Consider the following 25,201-nt stretch of genomic DNA (forward strand, 5'->3'; position numbering starts at 1 on the left):
ACACAGCTGATACAAAGTGATAATAATCAATGTTTTGTCATGCACAGCTCTGAATTTTAGTGTGCAGCTACTACCAGCTTCCAAGTCATAACTGAAAATATTGCTGCTGTTTTGCTTTATAAATACTTCTCTGTCATATGACTCAGACCACTTCATGGTTAAGCAGATAGCATCATTAACGAGCATGTGTTAGAGTGCAATCCCTAGCTATTTATGAGCAAAAGCAGCTGCTGTTAAGCATCAGGGTGCTGGAAACCAGACCTATCCTAAACCATCGATAATACAGTAATCGGCTGCAAATTAATCATGGGACATTAGAAACTGACACTGTAAACATAACATCTTACTTCCTTTTACGCAAAGGTTCATAACAGCACTATTTTGAGCATACAATGATATCCAGTATCAGAATGCACTTTCTATCCCCTTACTGGTAACATGCATTTATTAGATAAGCAAAGAATATATAACCACAGTGAAAGGAAGTAATAAAAAAATAGTAAAAGCACACTGTACTCATTTGTAGCTCTATCTAACTATGGGGAACCCAGGCCAGATTAATATAATGCTATGTGGAGAATAAATAGATAACAGGACTATGACTGATCAAATAACAGAAAGCAGATGTTGGTCAGATCTTACATTCTTTGTAAAATAATCTTAAATGGCTACTGCTGCTAAAATTCTAATACTATAAGGCAAACAAAGGAAAAATTAATTATTGCAAGACTTACCACAAGTGCAATGAACGACTGCACATTCTGTGTTCGGCTAAGACAGTCAAGGCAATTAATTCTAAGTGTGCCTCTCTGAAAACTTTAAAGAGAAAACAAAACATATTAATCATGCTAAATAAATACAGCTATGCTTACTTAAATTTCAGAAATACTTCTGTCATGATATGCATGAAGCACTTAATGCAGACAATGGCAAGCAATAATAAAAGTAAGTGGCGGGTCATCTGAAATGAAATAAGATCTTACACAATAGAGCAATGAATATAGTAACTATGCACAAGATAACCAGCCCTCAGAACAGCCTCTTTACTAAATAACAGATGTATGTTTACCTTACTTATTGGTTAAAACAGGACTTTTCCTGGTGGGTCTGTGACCAGGTTTATCCTCTCTGCCATTCCAGTTCAGCATTTTTTGTCTGATATGCCACACTCAGGGATTTGCGCACCCTGCTGATGCGTGCCACACTGCCACATGCCACAGATGGAGTGCACCCTAGTACCTGCGCTTGCAAGTTTGCATCAAACTATGGAGCAAGCAAACATCCTTCAAATCAACAAAACCAGTAGTGAAAGTTTGCCACCTGTGTTGCTTACAAGTGCTATATAAATATTTGCGTAAGAATTTGCAGGAAGCATCCAAAAGCAGATGCTGGATAGTGAGGCCTTCTAGGCAGTGTGAGATGGCAGGAGATATTTATGACTCATCAAGGAGAGTCCCTTCTTACTGTACAAGCTGTTCTGTGAACACAGTTGTTATGGCTACACTGGGGGCCCCTTCCTTGACAGGTCTGAAATATGAGTAGAATTCTGATGTTGAAAGAAGCTGGAGAACAGCTAACATGAAACCCACAAAAGATGTCATCTGGAAGTATCAATCTACTAAACAGGGTTAAACTCATAGTTACATTCTAGACAGTAAGGTTTAGTGAAGTCCAACCTGCCACTCAAGAGGCCACAGCACAAATGACCACCATGGAGACAGTTCTGAAGCAAGGACCAGCAGATACTCCACCTCTTGTACATGTGCCTTTAACCACAGCACTTTTCAATGGGTAGTGACAAACCTAATGGCAATAATTGTACAATTAAGAACACACCTGGACTGTATTTGCCTGTCAACTGCCACCCTTCATTATTGAAGTGAGGGAAGTGAATTACTGTTTGCCTTCCTAAACTCAAGTGAAACCCTGAGCTGATGGTGTGCATCTAGGATGAGGAAAGGCTCTTTCTCCCCTTGTTTCTACGTTCATAAAAAAGGCGATTTAAATGTAATTACTGATTAAAAGACATTTTACACATAACTTTTCAGAAGAAATGTAGTTTGCTTCTAAGGAACACCCAGTCTTTGTGAAAGATAAGATAATGCTTCCTACCCAAGATGGGATAACCACCAAGAAAAGCATTTTCCAAGAAATTTACTTCAGCACTACTTAGCCATGTGATTTATGGAAGGGGAATGATCAAGCTTGCTAATCATGAAATTCAGATCCCATTGGGGTGCACTTTTTAAAAGGTGGGCACGGGTACAGAACCCCTTTTTCAACCAGTGCTGGGCCACAGTTTTGTACTTTACATCATGACTGGCAAAAATAGCTGCCACATGCACAGTGACCATGGAATATCTTAAGCCAAAGTCATCAGGTACCTGACACAGGTCAGAATCACCTGTAAGATAAATTGGGACATTATAGGATACCAATGAACCAAAACAGAGAACCTCTTCAAATTGGCAAAATACATCAGCCTGGAGGAAGGCTTCCTGGCACTTTTGTTAACTTAGGAAATTTCCAAAAGGAGATTCACTGCAATAAAAATTACAGCAACAGTGAGACTCTCAGATGAAGCAGCTGCTGTTCCAGTCATGGAAAATCTCCTTGGCTAGAACTAGCAAAACTTCAGGTATATCTAAGGGACATAATTAACCGGAAACTACAACCTTCACCCACAATGACGTGAAAAGGAACCATTTTGTTTTTTATTCTCTGAGTTTAGGAATGAGGTTTGGAACAACATGCTGAACAGAAGGTGTAAAAAAGCACCCTTCTCCAGAGGATAAAAAATGTACCAAGCAGGAAAAGGAAAAGAACCACATTCTCATAAACAGTAAACAGGTAAATCTCCTGAATGCCACAATTCCAAACTGTCTGCATCAGACAAAGCTCCAAATCTGCTGCTAGACTACTCAGGAATCTTTCAGCATGTTCACTTCATTCAAGATGAGTCCTATCGAGAGTGTCAATTCCCACAATACAGACTCTTTGGCAAAGCTAAACTACCATACTGAACAGCTAGCATGACCCAATGTCGCCTCTTTCTGGTTTAGATAACAGAATGAAAATGGTTGCTGGATTTAATTAGGAAGACCTCAAATACAACAGCTTCTTCAAAGCTTTTAGGGCCAGACAGATAAACAAAACTGTAACTTTCCTGCTATGAAGAAGCCAAGGTGGGCTCTTCATCCTACCAGTGAAGTTTCTAAGCACACCTGGGAATGATTACAGAAATGGAAGGTTCAGCTGAAGGATAGTGAGGTCTACACACAGTTCCCACACTCATTGACAGGGATATAACACCAAGAAGATTTAAGCATGTGTGTTAACTCAGCCAAATGACACAGCCCAGTTCTGTACAACAACTACACTCTCAGGAATGGAAACGATATAATGAAAACCATGGCAGCCATCAATCCCAAAGGTGGGGACCCAAGGGTGGACCAGCTTCATTCCTGTGAAGGCAATTTCCTGACACTGGGTCAGAATGGATCTTTCACAATTAATAGACACTTCTTTCTACAGAATCCACTGTTCTAGGAATACAATCTTGTCTTGGACAAGGAAGTGGCATAAATAACAGAGATTTGCTAAATTCAGTTTAGCAAAGTAGATCCATGAAAAGACTGTCAATATAGTGGGAGTCTATGGTGCACACACTGAAGTTAATGCATGAGAAGGCATGGTAATTCATAGTCATAAAAATAAAAACAACAGGACAGAATACATTTTTAAGTTTATTTATTTTATCATCCCAGCCCAGGCCACAAGGGTAGGGATACATGAAATAAATATATGCATATTACAATAGCAGATGGACCATCGTGTTTTTAGCAGGTGGGAGGAAAGTAGAGATCCCACAGAAAAGCTAGGGAGACACAGAGGAATATCAAAACTCCACACATGCCTATCAAAGACAAATACCCAGGAACTGTAACAAAAAAAAAAAAAATCAACCAAGTAAAACAATTGCTTTAAACATTTATTTTATTTATTTTTATACTTTTTATTGACGGGCATTTTTCCTGGGGACATGTGTCATTTCAGTGGTGGCCCGCCCATTTTCACTGGATTTCATAACAAAAACTAGAAAAAATATATACAAGAACATATACAATGAAATTAATACATAAACAAATAACAATAAAATAACATACAGGTTACAATATTATAAAAACAAAACAATTAAATAAACTGATGCTTACTAAAATTAATAACAAAAACAAAATAGAAAGAGAAGAATGCCAGAGAAGCCATGGGCTTTAATAGGGTGTTAGGTTAGGTTGGGGGTTTTTAAGGAGGAGAAACAGAATGCGACTATACGAATGGCATAATAAGACTTGTTCAAGGCACGGACCAGAAGGCAACCAAATTCTAATTAAGATGTAATTTAAATTGGCTGTAGTGGTTTAAGTCAGGGGTTTTTGGTAGTGTCTTGGTAGGATTTTGGCTGGGAATTGGCATTGCCGTGTGCACCACCAGCATTGTTGATTTTATTTAACCTGTTGAATGAATACCTTGCTGAGAGTTGAGTTAAAGGTTGGAGGAGTTAAGGTTGAGTAGATGGTAGATATTTGTAGTACCTGTGAGGTTTATAATACTTTTGGGTTCGATAATTTGGTAAAAATTGACAGTTTTGGACATTTTTTGGTCAGTAAGACCTTTCAAGATAGGCAGTGATGAGCTGGTTTGATGATTCCTGTTATGAATCTATTGGTGTGATTTAGATCTTTTGTTAGTTGTTTTAAGTTTAAGGGAGAACCTTGAGGGAGGGATGAGGGAGGTGGAGAGTGGTGGTTCGGGCAGTACGTCATGGGTGTCAGTTGAGTAGCAGCAGGCCTTTATCATATACAATCATTGACTGATTATTGTTAACGTTTTAATTCTTTATAGTTTACATACATATATATAGTATTTAAGTTTATGGTCTTCCCCTAGTAGTGGTATGGATACAGGGTAGATATAATGGTCCCATTTGTGGGGGTGACACATGAGGAGGGATTGGGTGTTGTTGTTGGGTTCTATTAGTTTGGGTCACAGAGAGGTGGGGAAAAGAGATTTAATTTGGTTTTGGCAGTTAAGTTAAGAGTTTAAGTTCCAAGAACCAGACAGACACAGTTTTGTTTTTGTTTGGTTGCAGAGAGGCTGGAGATTCATCAGTTGAGATCAGTGTGATCATCCACATATAGACAAGGTAGGTGGCTTTGAGTTGGTTGAGGCCAGGTATGAAAATAAATAAGAAAGAGGGAGAAGGAGATAGATCCTTGGGACCTGAATGGGGAGAGGGAGTAGGTCTGAGGCTGTTTCTTGCCACTGGACTGCCTGCTTTCTACTAGAGAGATACTAGATAACCCAGCTTATGGTTGGTTTAAGTAAGATGTAATGTTGTTAGCTTTCTTAGAAGTTGAAGGTTGGTGGTTGACCATATCGAAGGCTTCCAGGCAGATGAAAAGAGGATATGGATATTTTGTTCACCGTTACATTGTGGTTGACTGAGTCTACAAAGGAGAGAAGAGCTGTGGTTGTGCTATGATAACATAATCAGGACAACTGTTATTTTCTTCTTATCTCCAAAGCTGGGTTTAAACTTTTAAATGGCAGTATATAATGTCTGATAGCGTAGCCAGAAGGTCAGCACATTCAGCTTTATTTCATCTACAACTTAGAATGGATTAGCTTTTTGGTTTCAATTTAAAAAACGTTAAGATACAGCAATTTCTCCTACTTGTGAATACTGTTGTGACAGCATTTACTATTGGTTTAGTTGGGAATCACTGAATCAATCCCAGGTAACCTTCAACAGGTAAATGTATTTCCAATAGTCATGTCCTACCACCTGTCTAAGGAAAGTTGTATTAAGGCTTATTGTCGTTAAGTGCTAACATCTAACTAGGTTAATAATAATTACAATGGATTTGATCCTATCTTAGTAGTTTTAATCTGTACTATGCAGTGACTAAGTAGGCCAGAAGATATTCCTTACTCTGACACAAGATTTGCCCATGGGTTCTGTGCATTACATATTTGCTCTTGCTAGCAAGGCAGTTGCAAAGGACAAAATCTGCCTGTTTTCAGGTACAGCCTACAACAGCATACAGTATAATTAGTATATTATGATAATTAAATCCATACAGTTGTTGCATTTGGCATAATTTCGTACATAGAAGGCTGAAGTTAACTTTATAGCATAACTGTTGTTTCAGATTTTCACATTTCTTATATGCAAATTCTGGTTTATCTCCTATAAAACATTTTAGTGTCAGCATAGAAGCAACACAATAGAGCATATCTTGGGAAGGTTCTCTAATATAAACAGCCTCACATAAAGGATACTGGCAATGTAACCAGTCTTACAAATATCTGCACCATTCTTGATACAAAATGATCATTCTATAAGGAAGGACAATCCTTTTTTAAGTGAGGGTAGGCCTTATTCAGGATTCATTACAGTTGTTCCAGCTGGAAGGTAGTAGGTAAGAAGAGACTAAGAAACATGATTCATTAGTGGCAATTATAGTAGACATTTATATGCGCAGGGCCAGATAATGTGGCCATTCCAATTCCATCCTGAAGTCTGTACTATACAGCAAATAATACAAAGTTCCTAAATCTGGAAGCAATATATTTTACGCAGCCTAGTAACAACATGCATTAACCCTTGGAATATCCATCATGAAAGTATCAGCCAACAGCAGACTGTAGGAGCAGTTGAAGTATTTATTCATAAAGGGAAGGCAGTGATTAATTACTGTGGATGGAAACAATAAGTTTGTTGTATATAAGATTTGAACATCCACTGGGGAGGGCCAGGTTAGTTATTTGTCCTGAATCACTGGTGAAAGCTTGGTTAAAATTTCATTATAGACTAAAACCTTGTGTCACAGCTGACTTTAAAAAGAGTGCCACTTTATTTAATGTATGGTAGGTGGATGCCTTGAGAAATGACAGTACTTGTGAGGCTGAGGTCCATAGGTTTATAGGATGATACTAGGCTAGTGGCCCAGTGGTCCTTATAAGCCTAGCCAAGAATTTCACCCATATTCCCACTAAGTCAGCACCTGTTTTCCCTGTCCAGCAGGGACACATGTGGGATCTCAGGGGTGTATTTTCTGTTTCCCATCCAGTCATCCAGGTTCCTCTTAAGGAGGGCTAGAGAGGTACTCTACTTGATATGGAAAAGAAGTCTATTCCACAGATGAGGGAGTCTTTGGGACACAAATCTATCCTACCAACAAGTTCTATTAATGTCAAAGAGCAGGTTGAGGCCTTGTGTGCGGGTTGCACAAGTGGAGTTTGACTTACGCATATGCATCAACTCCATCAAGGCTGGGTCTGAGATGGCCTTGTATGCCAGACACAGGTCACCTCTGAGCAGTCTGTATGAGGCTGAGTAGAGGGACAGGGCTTTTAGCCTATCTGCATAGGATAGGTGTTTCAGACCATTGATTTTCCTGGTCAGGAACCTCTGTGGTTTCTGCAGCTACTGCATGTGCTTGGCAAGGTACATGCTGAAGGGGGGCATTGTACTCGATAATGGGTCTGATAAGGGAGGTATACAGGGATGTTATAACCTCCTCGCTTCTGGATGAAATACCCTTACTTATGAGGTGGGTCATTTAGAAAGCCTTCTATACAATGGAGGCAATGTGGTGGTCAAAAGTCAGGCTGCTATCAACCTGAGTGCTCAAGTCCCTCATGACTGATTGCATGCTTAGTACACTGTTATTAATGTGATAATTAATGGGGGTGCCATTTTCTCCAAAGGGGATAATGATGCATATCTTGGCATTCAATTTGAGGCCATGCTTCTGGCACCAGTCATTAGCTTGGGTAAGGCCCTCTTGGAGGATGTTCACATCACTAGGGGAATTTAAGACAGCACCCAGCTTGCAGTCATCTGCAAACCTGGTAAACCACAGATCACTGGTTTTGGCTTGTAACTCAGACAAGTATATCCCAAGCAGTAGAGACCCCAAGACCGATCTTTGAGATACACCGCTCATTACGGGTCTACTACTAGAGGTGGCTTCCCCTATTTTGATTGAGTGGGTTCTATCAGTGAGCCAGTTAGCTATCCATCTGGGAATATTTGGGTTGATGCCTAGTTGGGAGAGTTAAGGCTTTGGCTAGGTCAAGGTAGGAGGTGTGCATTGTCTTCCCCTTGTTCATGGCTTTGGTGACTGAAGTTGTCAACAAAGTTTAACAGGCATGATCTCCCTCTGACAAAATCAAACTGTGTAGGGTCAAGCATTTGGAGGTTACCAATGTCCTTGTTTATAAGGTCCATGATAATGCATTCCATGGCCTTGCAGACAAGGCTACTTAGGCTGATGGGCCTATAATTACCTGGGTCAGTGGACATGCCATCTTTGTGTAGAGGGATGACAGTGCCTGTCCTCCATTTGGCTGGGACGAAGCCAGTGCTCAGGCTTTGGTTGAATAGGGTGCCTAATGGAGCTGAGAGCTCATGCCTGAGTTCATGTAGGATACAGCCAGGGATGTTGTTGGGTCCCATGGAGACTGTATTTTTTTGCCTTTGTGGGCATTAAAGACCTGCTCCCTGGTGATGAAGGGAGGGGGGGGGCAGGTGTTGGGGATGTTCTGGTTTACTAATGGGGAGACAGGGGGGTGAAGTTTTCACTAAATCTGTCTGCCAGCAGGTTTGCTACATCTACGGCGTTTGTGTGTGGTGTTACTGACCACAAGTTCAGAGCAAATTTGGGTGTTGCCTTTGAGATTACAGACGTATGTGAAGAAGGACTTGTGATTGTCCTCAGTGGATGTAGCCAATATGGACTGGAATTTAGCCTTAGAGGATTTCACCAGTGACCTTATCTGCTTGTTCAGTCAAAGGAGAGATGGCTTCCAACTTGACACCTGCTCCTTCTTGGTCTTGGAAAGCATTTTTTTCCTTTTATTACAGAGTTTGTTTATTGCTGCTGTCCACCAGACAGGTTTACTCTTCCATGAGGAAGATGACTTAGTCCTGTCAGGTATTGCTGAGTCCATACAGCTATGCAGGTGCTCAAATAGTTTTCTGGTGTAGGCTTACACATTAGTGATAGTTCCAACTGAAGGAACAGTGGTTGTAAAGCTGCTTATACCTGCTCTCAGGAGACTGTAGTCAGCTTTGGAAAAGTTTTTTTTTGTTTGACCCTGACAGGGGGGGGGGGGGGGTGACTTTGAGAATGATCGGTTTATGGTCGGATCTTACTAAGGAGGATGGCACTGTAGGGGTGCTACAGTGGCTACTCATGTTGGTTAGGACCAGTTGCAGGATATTTTCACCTCTCATAGGGGTGTCGACCAGCTGATCCAATTCATTAGCACTGACGAAGTTGAGAATCTTTGAGCGTTCATGTTTGGGCCAGAATAGGTCTTCCACTCTATGGTTTGGTAGTTAAAATCACCCAGGATCAGGGTAGAGGGTTGAATCTTGGTGGATTCAAGTAAGTCCAGATAGATGGAGTGGACGTCCTGAGTCATGGTTGGGGGTCTGTAACTACCTAAGATTTGAATAGGTGTTTTGTCAACAGTAAACTGTACTTGGAGTGTCTCATGTGTGTCATACTGTCTGACCAGCCTGGAGGAGTGTATGTCTTTGATATATATTGAAACACCATCTCCTTTGGCTTTGTAGCCCTCTGTCAGGGGTCTGAAAGTATGGTAGGATGAGTAACCTGGTAAAGCTGTCTCTGCAGCTTTGAATCAGGTTTCAGTGACTGCACAAATGTCAGCATCCTCCAGGGCAAGGAATGTTTGCAATGAGTGCAGGTTCATGCTAAGACTACTAGCGTTTAGCAGCATGACCTTTAAATTTCATTTAGAAGAATTTTTCATGTTGGTAATTTTGTGCTCATGACTTTGCCTAAAAAAGCACTATAGGGGAGGCAAGAGCCTTTGCCAGAAGACTGAAGCCCAGGGGAGACAGATGAAGGCCATCTCTGGCAAAGGATCGTGGTCTGCCAATCATGTCCTCCCAGGCTGTCGGGTACTAGATTCCCTTGGAATGACAGCAGAAACTTAGCCACCCGGTAAGGTGGGTCTTATAAAATATTTTAAGGGGACTTGTGACAGCCTGTATGCTGGTGTTATACTGTCTTGTTGCCAACCACTTGGGATAAGTCTGTTGGAATACAAAAAATACACTCTGTTTAGGTCACTGCAAGTGGAATTTTCCTTTCTACAAAGTTCACTGACCTCTAAGTTGATTAAATTAGTAAATAAATGCTAATGACAAAAATCCCTCATGCATGGCTGGTGTGGAAGGGCTTTACCCTCACCACCGCAAGCTACTTTTTAAATCTCAGTGCAAGTTATTTGGTGTGCACTTCATGCAGAATTTAAAAACATGGTATTATCCCACATTAGGAATTTTTATAGTACTGTGTGCATGTACTCAGCCAATAAAATGGTTAAATGCAAGTCAAAATACTGGAAAGTCTGAACATAATCAATGAGGCTCTCCTAGGCTTACAGAACTTGACTACATTTATAGGGAAAGTCTGGGTCTTGGTTTCATTATGAGATTACAGGGGATATACAGGACTGATATTCCCTAATAATATTACAGAAAAATAAATACCACATACAGCTGAGAAAAGAAGATAGCATTTGCACACATTAGACATCTCTATAGCCTGAAATAGCTCTGGGATTTTCTTAATAAGAAGGTGGAAAAGGAATAGTCTAATATAAACCTCTCAAGGGGTGCAGAGAAGGAATGACTTGCACTCTCAATCTAATGTTAAGGTTATGTCTCTTTTACAGTTATTTTTTAAACTATGAAGAGCACAACTTTTTTTTTTTTTTTTATCTAAGCTCTACTGATGTGTACCACTGGCAACCAAATACTCTGTAGTGCTTCATTAATTCCTCCTGGTGTATAGGTAAGACATTTAAGGGGATATCTACACTTTGGCATGTAGATTTAGGCTCTCACACTAAGGAAAGTGAGAGATGAGGATCAGTACTTGACCAGTAATGATCTGTCATATCGCGGAGTTTGTGTCTGCCTACATCTCCTCAATATAGACATGCAGTGACATCAGAGAGTACACCACCACTAGGATGCCCAGTCTTGAGGCCTAGGTTTAGATGCAGGCTAATCCATTGCTGAAGTCAGAGATCCACTTAAGATCTCACAGATTTTGAGTGTTCCAAAATCAGTAAGGCTTCTCTGACTTTAAAAAAAATGAACTGTCAAACTTCTAATCAAGTTTCAATAAGTGAGACAAAGGATAGTTGCATTTGGAAGATGACTGCTTGAAATTACAAGGATAATGAAAAGTTCTGACAGAATGGTCTGCCACCTTCACAGTGAAATGCCTAGTGTGCCACCATTTGTAAGAACTTAAAATGCTGAAATGGGGAATAATCATTTATCCCTATCGAACTTTTCAAGGTCCAATTTCCACCTTCTAATTGTGATTAAATTTGTTGAATTCTAGATCCAACTGACATTCAGTGGCTTCTTATTCTGGGCCACAATCCTCTTCCTATATGCTGGGACTAGTTGCAGCATTCATATTATAATTAGTTTAAACTTGTGTAGCAGCAATCATCTGTTCCTTTAGGATACTGTCAGAAACCCCTTCATCTATATTTAGATGCCTTTCTGTATTAAAAAAATACATTAACATGTAAATCACTTTGTCCACACTGTTAGTCACCGAAGAATGGAGCTTACAGACTATTTCAGTATGTAAACACAGCGGATTGCAAGCCCTCTGTAAGATGCCTTTATGACAAGAGTTACTCATTAAAAGTTTTTATTATATGTGTAGGTGGCACTTTTTATCCTGGTTTGCTGAACTAAGTCAAACAACTAAACTTGCAAAACCAGTCATACATTTTGTTTCCTTGAATGACATGTTCTTTCCTTTTCAGGCAAGAGCGAAACAGATCTATTTTAAATATCTTTTTATTAAATGGCTACAACCAAAGTGGCAATTATGTTAATTTTCTGAAAATTTTGATTGGAGAAAACACAATGAGGCTATATCAATACACTTCACAAATACTACCCTCACAAACAAAATATCATACTACTACATTTTACAAGGGAACAGTTTTCATTTTTATTGGTACTTCTTTAAATCACTGCATGTGTTAAATACATAAAAACTAAGAACGTTAATTGTATTTTCCAATACATTTTGTATTATTAAAATACAATAAGGCTATAAATCATACAAGGGGACTCAAATATATTTAGAAATGTTATTAATTTTTTAACAATGTCAAAACTACTTTATTAACATGAAAAACAGAAAAGAGAACACTGATGCATATATCTCTACAAGTAGCATGACAAGAGATTTGCTGTTAAAACTGAGTACAGTAGAACACCTGCAAGATGACCACCCAAGGGACTGTGACAAACTGGTCAACATATGGAGGTGGTCAACATAAGGAACCAGGCCTACTGTACTGATACGTACAAGTACTTTACTTTCTTAGACATTTTTTATTAGAGAATATCATATGAAATCATATAAAATCAAAACACTGTAAAATCATACATACAGTATCACACAAAAATCAATACATTTACTGTTTTCTCATGTTTAATCATTCTTCCTGAAAAGAGAGTCAGTCTTGATCTGTTTCATATTCTTATTACAAAGGTAAGTGGAGAAAGCACTCAACGCTGTCTACACCATTCTGCATACCTGGGCATTTTTCCACAGCAAATGACTTCAACTGCATTATCAGATGCCTGACATCTTCTTCTTTTGGAGTCTCTGCAATTTCTGTGTCATCCTCATTTGCTTCTCCCACTTCATCAGCTGCTTCATGCACTTTTATGCTGGTCTGTATTTCAGTCAATATTGCTTGGAAAATTGCTTCTGGGTCAGGTTCATTACAGGTTGCCACCTCATCATCTATTGCAACAAAACCTTCAAAATCCACTCCTTCGAATCCTGCCATGCGAGATGGATGGTCTGATGAGGCCAAAACATTGTGCTCTTGGATTGTGATAAATCCAACTTTCTTGAAACACTTCTGTATCATTTCTGGCTGAACTTTATTCCAAGCAGATCTGATCCAGAGGACAGCATCCAGAGCACTAACTGCTGCAGCGGATGAAGTTGCTTCCACAGGCGGACTACAGGTTTGTGTTTTAGTAATGACCCACTGCAGGAGGTGGGCTCAGTAGTGCATTTTAAATGTTTTGATGATGGCTTGGTCAAGAGGTTGGATTTTTGAGGTTGTGCTTGGAGGCAGAAATTTCAGTGTCAAGTTTGTGAGACGATTCACTTCTAGGTGACCAGGACAGTTGTCTGCTGTCAGTAGAATAGACCGTTTCTTCTTCTTCATTTCTCAGTCGATATCCCTTACCCACTTCTCAAATAGGGCACCAGCCACCCATGCGCATTTGTTTAATCTCCAAGTGACAGGGAGGTCTTCGGGCTTCAGGTTCTTGAATGTGTGCGGCTTTGCTGATTTACCAATTACCAAGGGCTTTAGTTTCTCTCTGGCTGAGCTAGCACAATGCAGAACTGTGAAACGTTCTTGAAAAGTTTTCTGCTTTTACATTTGTCACCCTTCACAACAACAATCCTGTCAGGCATTGCCATGAAAAAGAGTCTGCACTCATCAGTGTTAAAGATGTTGTCATCTTTGAAGCCTCTGGCGAAGTCCGGGAACTTTTTGATGAACTCTTCCAAAACGTCTACCGGAACTTCACCACACAAGACTTTCTGGGAGATCTCTTGTTGCAGTTTAAATTTCTCAAGCCAACCACTTGATGCTTGGAAATCTGACATCCTGAATTCCTGTGCAAATTTTTTAGCAATGTTTTGGATCATCGGCATGGAGATTCGGGCGTTAACTGCCCTCATTTGTTTGAGCCAGCTTAATGTGGCTTTATTGACTTAATCGGGGGAAGTTTTCCTCCTTTTCCACTGTAGGTCCCCACTTTCCTTACCAGATCTCTCCAAGTACTCATGTTTATGTTTTTGGATGTTGCTAACTGTGGTCTTGCTAACACCAAAATCTTCTGCTGTCTTTCTTTGGCTGCTGCTTTCCAGAAAATGTAGAAGATTAACCTTTTCCTTCAATGCCAGCTCTTTGAGTTCTTCCTTTTGTGCCATCATGTCACGATTAACTGTAAAATTTTTCAGTAATTGTAGGATGTACCAACAATTCAGACCAGTCCTTCACGTTGAAAAAATCTTCGGCAATACGTGATAAACAATAGAACGTTAGGCCTAATCCAACATGTGGTAATAATAAAACATGAAAAAAAAACTTATGCTAAAGAAAAAATAATACAACTAAGGGGAAAAGCCCACACCCTCTACCCCTTGGTGTAGAGTGGACTCAACTGGTCAAGTTATAGAGGATAAATTAATATTGTGTGTCACAGTCCAAGTGGTCAAGCTACAACTTACAGAGGTGGTCAATATAGAGAGGTCGGTCTTCCATTGAGTACATGGTGTATGTCTGGTCTATGAAAATTAGGTCAACGTAAGGAGGTGGTCAATGTAGGGAGGTGCTCTACCTCCGGAAACCAGATCCAATCTGTAATGAGTAACAAAGGTATGGGGAGTAGTCCAAGTTGCTGCTGCACATATATCATCCATGGACATGATAGACTGAAACACTGAGGAAGCAGCCATGGATCTAGTTGAACAGGCTCATAATAGTTTTGGTAGAGTTGTTGTTGTGTCTTTCGGCTTTTCCCGGTTAGGGGTCGCCACAGCAGAACTCCAGTCCGCTAATGATTGACAGTAGGTGCAGAGTTGCCAGCCCTGACGCACAACCTTCAATGAAAGTACACCCATTCACGCATGTCTCCACACAGAAGACGCTTTAGCTGAGAATCGAACAAGACGTCTTACTGTGAGGCGACAACGCTACTGCAGCACCACCATAGTTTTGGTAGAGTAATGTCCAAAATAAAATACAGTCGGTTAGCCACCGAGATAAAGTGACTTTGGCAAATGGTTTTCCCAATTTTATTTCTGTGAATGAAACAAACAATTGGTCAGATTTTCTGGAGTCTTTTTTTCTATGTAGGTAGAAATGTAACTGTGGATATCAAATAAATATATGTATTAATTATTGTTAGCAAATTTAGGAAAGAATACTGTCAAATCAATGGATTTATTGATACTAGATTCTGACATCACTTTAGGAAGAAAGGAAGTATTAGCCAACAGTGTAATTCTATCCTTGTGAAAAATCAAGGATGGTGGTTTAGAGGACAAAGCTTGAATCTCAGAAATTCATCTAACAAAGATAACAGCCACCAGAAAAATTGTCTTCCAGGAAAGATATTTAAGGTCACATGTAGCTGCTGGTTTGAACGGAGATTTAGTAAGAGCCTGCAGTACCTGATTCAGGTCCCATGGAGGAGTAGGATATCTAAACTGGGGCTTTAGAAGAAGACTGCCTTTCAAGAAGGCTATGCTTAATTTGTGAGAGGTGACAGGAACCATCAAAACCAGTGTGAAAATTTGATATGTCCACTAACTGAACTTTAATGGTTGATTAACTAGCTCCTTCTTCAAAAGGATAGGACAAAATTTCAAGAATGCTATGTATGGAGGCTGAAAAGGGTTCAGTATTACAGGTGAGCCTAGTGAACATATCTTTTCCATTTGCTGAAACAGAACTTTCTGGAGGAAGGTTCATGGGAAGATAAAAGTACTTGATGAACAGCTGAAGACAGCATAGGCTGTCCGGCTATTAATGAAACTGGAGAAGCCAGGCAGTCAGCCTGAGGTTGGTTATATTTGGATGAATAATGCTTGTTTGGTGAGATAGGGGGTCTGGAGTAGGATCCAGAATCCAAGGTTGGTGAAGCAAGTGATGTCAAAGGAAGGGAAACCAAATTTGTCAAGGCCAGTAAGGTACAATGAGGATGACTTTGCTCTTCAATATGGCAGCTTTCTGAAGGAATTTTGGAATTAGAGGTATGGGTGGAAAAGCATGGAGTTGACCAGGAGGACAACTGTGAAGGAGAGCATCCCTCAGTGATTCCCCCTCTGGGGGTTTAGGGAAAAGTAATTGCTGCATTTGTTGTTTAGAGGGGAGGGAAAAAGATCACAGCAAGGCTGACCCCATTGATGGAAAATTATCTCCATGACGTTCTTGTGAGGGACAATTCATGAGGTAGAAGAATGCACAGTACAGTTGTGTACACTACCATAAATGTAGATGTTTGAGTGTATTCACTGTTGCAATCATTACATTTGGGTAATCCTGCTGGCAGGTTGCCCTCAGCCAGCCTGAATTCCAAAGTCTTGGGTCCTGCGTCGGCTGCTGTCACCCCTTCCCTGATGTCAGGTCGTCAGGGGTACAAAAAAAGTAGCCGATGCCATTTTCTTCAGTTTTTCTTGCCCCAGATGTCAGGTGCCCCCAAAAAGGGTAGCCAAACTTTATATAAGTACACCAATATAAATTTTACCTTCATCTATAAGCAAATACACCACATAGGTAGTATAAATCAGAGAAGAAAAGGTAAGATCCAAAAGAAAAAAGGGGGAAGGTGGGTGGGTAACCTGGACTGCAACAGTGAATACACTCGAACATCTACATTTATGGTAAGTGTACACAACTGTACTATGCTCTTCATGTTTCTCTGTTGCAGTCATTACATTTGGGTAGAGTCCCAAAGCTATGGTTGGGGGGCTGGTACTAGACAGCAGTAGGAGCGGCTAAGAGGCCCTGCAGAACTGCAGTAGCAAAGCCTGCCCTGGATTTAGAGTAGAGTGGCAGATGATAGTGCTTTGTAAAGGTGTGCACTGAACTCCAAGTAGCCACCTCTAAAATGTCTCTGGTTGGTACTCCCCTGAGAAAGGCTGCTGAGGTGGCTGCAGCTCTGATGGAATGAGGCTTAACTCCCTTAGGCACTGGCTTGCCATGGTGTAAGTAGCAGAAACGAATGCAGTGTCCTAACCACTTAGAAATAGTCTGCTTTGAGATAGGCTTTCCTTGTGATCCTGCAGCATATGTCACTAGTAATTGCTCTGTCTTCCTGAAAGCTTTGGTTCTGACTAATTAGAATCTAAGCTGTCTGTGTATGTCCAAAGAATGCAGAATTCTCTCCCCCTAGTTCTGTGGATTTGGGTAAAATGTAGGCAGATGGATGGCTTGGTTAAGCGCCACTCTGGACACTACTTTAGGCATAAATGCTGGGTTTGTCCTCTGGGAGACCTTGTCTGGATGAAAATGATGAAATGTTCCACAGCCATGAGCCCCTGTAGCTCTGAAACTCGTCTTACAGAAGTAATTGCTAAGAACAGCACTGTTTTCCAAGATAAAAACTTCATGTCAGCAGTAGCCGCTGGCTCAAAAGGAGGTAAGGTGAGTTTTTCCAAGACATAGTTGAGGTCCCATGCAGGTACTGGTAGTCTCCTTGGGGGCCTTACATTTTTGGCTCCTCTGAGGTACTGCCTTAATAAAGGATGAGAAAAAAGTGGTGGCTCTGTATTGTAATGAACCGAAATGGCAGAGGCATGAATTTTAATTGATGAAAAAGATAGGCCTTTGTCCAGCATCTCAGTTAAGTATTGCAAAATCTGAGGAATATTTGGTACCGCTGTATCAGTTCCTTGTGCCTGGTTCCAGGCACAGAATCTCTTCCATTTTCCAGCGTAAGACTTTCTAGTGCTAGGCCTTCTGGCTTCCAGAATGACATCCATTACAGCTTTACTGAGAGGTGTTTTTTGTATGACTACATTATCCGCCATGCTGCCAAGTTTAATATCCTGAGTTGGCTGTGCATGATCTGATTGTTTTGCTGGGACAGTAGTCGAGGTATATGAGATAAGGGCCAAGCTGGGTATAGAGATAAATTCCTTAGTATTGGATACCAGTACTGGCGTGGCCAGTCTGGGGCAATCAGTATCATCTTTGGCTTCTCCTGTCTGACCTTTAGGAGCACCTTGGGGAGTAGAGACAGTGGAGGAAAGGCATATACTGATAGGTTTTCCCAGCTGAAAGATAGGGTGCCCACTTTCCATGCTTGTCTGTGATAAGTCTTGTGCAGAATCTTTTTAGTTGGTAATTGAGAGGGGAGGCAAATAGATCTATGTGCGGGCATCCCCATGTCCTTGTTATCATGCTGAAGACTTGTGGATCCAGTTTCCACTCGTGGGGATCCATGAGGTTTCTGCTTAGTTCGTCTGCCAGAGTACTTTCCTTTCCTGGCAGGAATTGTGCCTGCAGATGTACTTGGTAAGTCAAAGCTGTATCCCACAAGGTCATGGCTAGTCTGCAAAGGGGGTAAGAATGTGTGCCCCCCTGCTTGTTTATATACCACATGACCGTGGTGTTGTCTGTCTTTATCAGTAGTTGTCCCAGATGAAGTTGGTCCTTGAAGGCTGTCAGGGCATTTTGCACAGCTAACATCTCTTTTTGATTGATATATAGATGCATTTAGTTTGAGGACCATGTGTCCTGAATGCCTCTTCCTGCCATGTGGGCTCCCCAGGAATAGTCTGATGAATCCGTTGTTAGTGTCTGCCTGGCTGGAGGTAATGTGAATGGCTGCCCCTTGTTCTGGTGACAAGCCTTTGCCCACCATCGAAATTCCTGTTGCAGGCAGGGGATGAGAGTAATGGCTGTTTCCAGGCTGTGTGAATGTTGAGTCCAAACACTTTTTAGGTACCACTGAAGTTTCCTCATATGCAGTCTTGCATATGGAATTAGTAGGATGCCATGAAGCCCAAAGCCTGCAGATTTTTTCTTGCAGATAACTGGGTCTTTGTTGCCAACATTTTGAAATAGGTAGTCAGTTGCCTTTGTTTGTCTGGCGTGAGATAAGCCATCTGGGCAGTTGTATTTAAGCTTGCACCCAGGAATATAACCTCTTGTGAGGGTACTAGTTTTGATTTCTTTTTGTTGACTGTGTACCCTAGGAAAGTTAGAAGCCTTTTCACGAATGCCAGATGTTGAAGAAGAAGGTCCTTGTTCTCTGCTTGAATGAGACAGTCATCCAAGTAAGGGTATATTTGTACTCCTCTTTGTCTGCAGAATGCAATTACTGGTGCCAGGCACTTTGTAAAGACCCTGGGCGCAGTAGACAAGCCAAAGGGCAGTGCAGAGGAATGCACTGAACCTGCCTTGAATCTGAGGTATCTTCTGCATGGTTGTCTGATTGGAACATGCAGGTATGCCTCTTTTAGGTCCAAAGTCACAAGCCAAGCATTCTTGCCCAGCATGGGCAGAAGCTGTTGCAAGGTCAACATTCTGAATTTTGGAATATCCAAGAACGTGTTCAGAATAGATAGGTCCAGTATCGGCCTCCAGGCCTTGTCCTTTCTTGGTACCAAGAATAGTCTTGAGTAAAAACCTTGTCCCTGCTCTTGCTCTGGTACTTGTTGAATGGCCCCCATGTCCATGAGGGATGAGACTTGTTTTAGTGCCTCTGCCCATTGATTTTTTGGCATATCTGGCAAGCCGTTTGCCTTTGGCAGAGTATGGGAATGGAACTTGTAGCCTTGTGACACTATGTTTAGAACCCACTTGTCCTGGGTTATGATGTACCAATTTTGAGCAAAAAGTGCTAGTTTTCCCCCTAAGGGTGCTGCCAGAAGATAAGTGCTTGGTGCAGGCAGGGGGAAGTCATTGAAGTTGTCTTCTGTATGTTTGTGATCTATCTTCTCCAGCTTTGGAGGTAGAAGCACCCCATTGCTTGGGTCTGTAAGAACCTTGTGCCTGGGATCTGACCCTAGGGCATCTGGGTCTGCCCCTTTGAGGTCTGTCTGACTTGGGAAAGGACCAATTTTTTGTAGGCCAGTGTCTACTAAACCTAGGTGGCTGTACTTGTAAAAAATCCTTGACAGTTTGCATTGATTTAGCTTTGTCCTCCATTTTCTTTAACACCTCTTCTGCCTTAACACCAAGCAAAGTATCATGCTGTAAAGGGGAATCTAGTAATTTAACTTTAACATGATCAGGCAGATTTTGTTCCTTTAACCAAGCATGCCTCCTAATTACAGAACTCATAGCTGCGGCCCTGCAGGAGGCCTCCAAAGAATCAAAACCACATTGCAAAGTATGCTTTCCAACCTGTTCAGCTGCATACAATAAATCCTGCATTTCCTTGTTTTCTGCACATTCAGTATTTAGCAACATTTTCTGTTTAAGCAATCCCATGACATGTTGCTGATACTTAAGCATATGAAATTGACAGTTTAAGGCCCTTACAGCCAAAGTTGCAGATGTGTAAACCTTTTTTCCCCATCTATCCAGTGCCCTTGAATCTCTGTCAGAGGCGGTTGGGTTTTTTGCCATGGAAGCCTTAACTCCCTTTGGACCCTGTGAAATGGTTTCTGGCTCAGCAGCAGGGTTTCTAAAAATAAATTTGTGTGAGTTGGGAACCCTGTAATATCTGTCAGGCTTAACAGGGGCTGGGGGTAAGGAGTCAGGTGTCAGACTAGACTCCGAAAACACATAATCTACAATGTCTAACACAGGTGGAATGGCTAGAGGCCTGTGATGAGGTAGTAAAAGAAAATCCCTGAGCCTCTTTTTAGATTCTGAAAAATCATGGCTCTCCCAGTGGAAATGCTCCCTCATGGTATGCAAGGTTTCCCCAAAGGAAAAGTCCTCAGGAGGAGATGCTGAAGGAATAGAATCTTCAGCATCAGAATCCTCATGGGGGGAGAATATCCCTGATCAGAAGAGGAATAAGAAGAAAAGGAAACCTGATCTGAAGATTCATAGTCGGTGTCTTGCCTAGGCCTCTTATCAGGAGGGGGATGGGAACCCCTGATCAAGGTAATCAAGTCTTCGGCCATCTTGAGCATCTGTTTTTTGGGCAAAGAGGCCTGTCCACATGGCTCTTGAGTTTGTTTCTTTGCTTTAGAAGGTGCTTTAGCCTTTGTCTTTGAAGCTGAAGTTGTTTTAATGTAAAGATGTTTAGGTCTGAATACACCCTCAGAAGCCGGTACCTGCTCAGCGGCTCCGGACCCATCTGAGGGATTAGCGTCGGAGGCCCCAATACCTTGAGTATCCAGCGGCATGGCCGACACCACGTGGGAGTGGGTAGTGGCTTGCGACTCTAAAGTAGCGGGCATCAGGGGCTGCGAAAGTGCCTCTCTGAGAACCGGCGACTGGCTTAGGAGAAGCTTCGTCGTTGGTTTTGGGCCTCGGTTGTTTTTTTCTATCCTTTTCTTTGTGTTTTTTGTAAACTCCGGTAGTCGGATGGCTATCCGACGACATTTTAGGATAATTAAACTGGCGTCCAAAAAAGTTTAAAGCAAAATCATACCGACGCTTAATAGTGCGTTGGTTAAATCTAGCACAAAACCGACAACCAGTAATGTTATGATCAGGGCCTAGGCAAGCAATACAGTAAGAATGAAAATCCTTATGAGGTATTTGCTTACCACAAGAAATACAATTATTAACTTTTTCTGACATCGGTCTGGAGCAAGAAAAAAGTTGCCCCAACAGGGTACTTAGCTTTATTGAAGACTTCGGATCTGAAACTCAAACACGAAAATCTCAGGAGTCGGCCAACCGGCACTTGTGAACTGCTTCTGCTTCGGGCACCGCACGGCAAGAAAGACTGAAGAAAATGGTGTTGGCTACTTCTTTTGTACCCCTGATGACCTGACGTTAGGGAGGGGGTGACAGCAGCTGACGCAGGACCCAAGACTTTGGAATTCAGGCCGGTTGAGGGCCACCTGCCAGCAGGATTACCCAAATGTAATGACTGCAACAGTGAAACACAAAAAACATATGCTCAGTTTGTCTGCTGTCACATTGGATTTCCCTGGAATATGCATTGCTTGAGAAAGCGGATGGATGAGACTGCCCATTGCCACACTCTGAGAGCTTCTCAACACAAGGGGTAAGATTTGGTCCCTCCTTGCTGGCTGATGTACTTAACTACTCACATAATGTCTGTTTGAATTGCAACAGTCCCCAAAGGGAGAGCATTCTGGAAGGTCTGCAATGTTAAAAGCACTGCTCTCAACTCTAGGACACTGAGGTGCAGGTTGGCCTCTTCGGGTGACCAAGTGACTTGGACTGTTCTCCCCAGAAAATGCCCCTCCCATCCCAGATGGGAAGCATCTATGGTCACTGTGGCCTTGGGTTGAGGAGGAATAAATGGACAGCCTTGTAGAACCTGAGCTGACTGAATCCACCACCTGAGATCTCTCTTGAACATATGAGTAATTTCATATCTGATAAGACATTCACTAAAAGAATCACAGGCCTAAAGCAGATGCCCTACGCTGACCGCCTTAAAAAACTCCAGCTATACTCTGTCGCATATCGTCTACTCAGAGGCGATCTTTGCTTAACATACAAGGCTCAAAAGGAGGTAGGGTGAGTTTTTCCAAGACATAGTTGAGGTCCCATGCAGGTACTGGTAGTCTCCTTGGGGGCCTTAAATTTTTGGCTCCTCTGAGGTACTGCCTTAATAAAGGATGAGAAAAAAGTGGTGTCTCTGTATTGTAATGAGCCGAAATGGCAGAGGCATGAATTTTAATTGATGAAAAAGATAGGCCTTTGTCCAGCATCTCAGTTAAGTATTGCAAAATCTGAGGAATATTTGGTACCGCTGTATCGGTTCCTTGTGCCTGGTTCCAGGCACAGAATCTCTTCCATTTTCCAGTGTAAGACTTTCTAGTGCTAGGCCTTCTGGCTTCCAGAATGACATCCATTACAGCTTTACCGAGAGGTGTTTTTTGTATGACTACATTATCCGCCATGCTGCCAAGTTTAATATCCTGAGTTGGCTGTGCATGATCTGATTGTTTTACTGGGACAGTAGTCGAGGTAGCTGAGGTAAGGGCCAAGCTGGGTATAGAGATAAGTTCCTTAGTATTGGATACCGGTACTGGCGTGGCCAGTCTGGGGCAATCAGTATCATCTTTGGCCTCTCCTGTCTGACCTTTAGGAGCACCTTGGGGAGTAGAGGCAGTGGAGGAAAGGCATATACTGATAGGTTTTCCCAGCTGAAAGATAGGGCGTCCACTTTCCATGCTTGTCTGTGATATGTCCTTGTGCAGAATCTTTTTAGTTGGTAATTGAGAGGGGAGGCAAATAGATCTATGTCCGGGCATCCCCATGTCCTTGTTATCATGCTGAAGACTTGTGAATCCAGTTTCCACTCGTGGGGATCCATGAGGTTTCTGCTTAGTTCGTCTGCCAGGAATTGTGCCTGCAGATGTACTTGATAAGTCAAAGCTGTGTCCCACAAAGTCATGGCTAGTCTGCAAAGGGGGTAAGAATGTGTGCCCCCCTGCTTGTTTATATACCACATGACCGTGGTGTTGTCCGTCTTTATCAGTAGTTGTCCCAGATGAAGTTGGTCCTTGAAGGCTGTCAGGGCATTTTGTACAGCTAACATCTCTTTTTGATTGATATGTAAATGCATTTAGTTTGAGGACCATGTGCCCTGAATGCCTCTTCCTGCCATGTGGGCTACCCAGGCATAGTCTGACGCATCCATTGTTAGTGTCTGCCTGGCTGGAGGTAATGTGAATGGCTGTCCCTTGTTCTGGTGACAAGCCTTTGCCCACCATCGAAATTCCTGTTGCAGGCAGGGAATGAGTGTAATGACTGCTTCCAGGCTGTGTGAATGTTGAGTCCAAACACTTTTTAGGTACCACTGAAGTTTCCTCATATGCAGTCTTGCATACGGAATTAGTAGGATGCAGGATGCCATGAAGCCCAAAGCCTGCAGAATTTTTCTTGCAGATAACTGGGTCTTTGTTGCCAACATTTTGAAATAGGTAGTCAGTTGCCTTTGTTTGTCTGGCGTGAGATAAGCCATCTGGGCAGTTGTAATTAAGTTTGCACCCAGGAATATAATCTCTTGTGAGGGTACTAGTTTTGATTTCTTTTTGTTGACTGTGTAACCTAGGCAAGTTAGAAGCCTTTTCACGAACGCCAGATGTTGAAGAAGAATGTCCTTGTTCCCTGCTTGAATGAGACAGTCATCCAAGTAAGGGTATATTTGTATTCCTCTTTGTCTGCAGAATGCAATTGTTGGTGCCAGGCACTTTGTAAAGTCCCTGGACGCAGTAGATAAGCCAAAGGGCAGTGCAGAGGAATTGGTAATGCATTGAACCTGCCTTGAATCTGAGGTATCTTCTGCATGGTTGTCTGACTGGAGCATGCAGGTATGTCTCTTTTAGGTCCAAAGTCACAAGCCAAGCATTCTTGCCCAGCATGAGCAGAAGCTGTTGCAAGGTCAACATTTTGAATTTTGGAATATCCAGAAAAGTGTTCAGAATAGATAGGTCCAGTATCGGCCTCCAGGCCTTGTCCTTTCTGGGTACCAAGAATAGTCTTGAGTAAAAACCTTGTCCGTGCTCTTGCTCTGGTACTTGTTGAATGGCCCCCATGTCCATGAGGGATGAGACTTGTTTTTGTGTCTCTGCCCATTGATTTTTTGGCATATCTGGCAAGCCGTTTGCCTTTGGCAGAGTATGGAAATGGAACTTGTAGCCTTGTGACACTATGTTTAGAACCCACTTGTCCTGGGTTATGATGTGCCAATTTAGAGCAAAAAGTGCTAGTTTTCCCCCAAGGGTGCTGCCAGAAGATAAGTGCTTGGTGCAGGCAGGGGGAAGTCATTGAGGCTGTTTTCTGTATGTTTGTGATCTATCTTCTCCAGCTTTGGAGGTAGAAACACCCCATTGCTTGGGTCTGTAAGAACCTTGCGCCTGGGATCTGCCCCTAGGGCGTCTGGGTCTGCCCCTTTGATGTCTGGATGACACAGGAAAGGACCAATTTTTTGTAGGCCAGTGTCTACTAAACCTAGGTGGCTGTACTTGTAAAAAATCTTTGACAGTTTGTATTGATTTAGCTTTGTCCTCCATTTTCTTTAACATCTCTTCTGCCTTACACCAAACAAAGTATCATGCTGTAAATGTGCATCTAGTAATTTAACTTTAACATGATCAGGCAGATTTTGTTCCTTTAACCAAGCATGCCTCCTAATTACAGAACCCGTAGCTGCGGCCCTGCAGGAGGCCTCCAAAGAATCAAAACCACATTGCAAAGTATGCTTTCCAACCTGTTCTGCTGCATACAATAAATCCTGCATTTGCTTGTTTTCCGCACATTCAGTATTTAGCAACATTTTCTGTTTAAGCAATCCCATGACATGTTGCTGATACTTAAGCATATGAAATTGACAGTTTAAGGCCCTTACAGCCAAAGTTGTAGATGTATAAACCTTTTTTCCCCATCTATCCAGTGCCCTTGA

At 41.9% G+C, this 25,201-nt stretch overlaps 1 protein-coding gene across 1 annotated transcript in view; it reads right to left on the minus strand.

Moving 5' to 3' along the window:
• The window catches only part of SYNJ2 (synaptojanin 2), a 1,514,156-nt gene that overhangs the window by 550,583 nt on the left and 938,372 nt on the right, over positions 1 to 25,201 (minus strand). The window contains exon 10 of the mRNA XM_044063657.1: positions 735 to 816. Coding sequence (XP_043919592.1) covers positions 735 to 816 — 82 coding nt within the window. The remainder of the gene's footprint in view (positions 1 to 734; positions 817 to 25,201) is intronic.

This window comes from Protopterus annectens, chromosome 1.part0, assembly GCF_019279795.1.
Source record: "Protopterus annectens isolate FY-2018-M chromosome 1.part0, PAN1.0, whole genome shotgun sequence".
NCBI classification, from domain to species: domain Eukaryota; kingdom Metazoa; phylum Chordata; order Ceratodontiformes; family Protopteridae; genus Protopterus; species Protopterus annectens.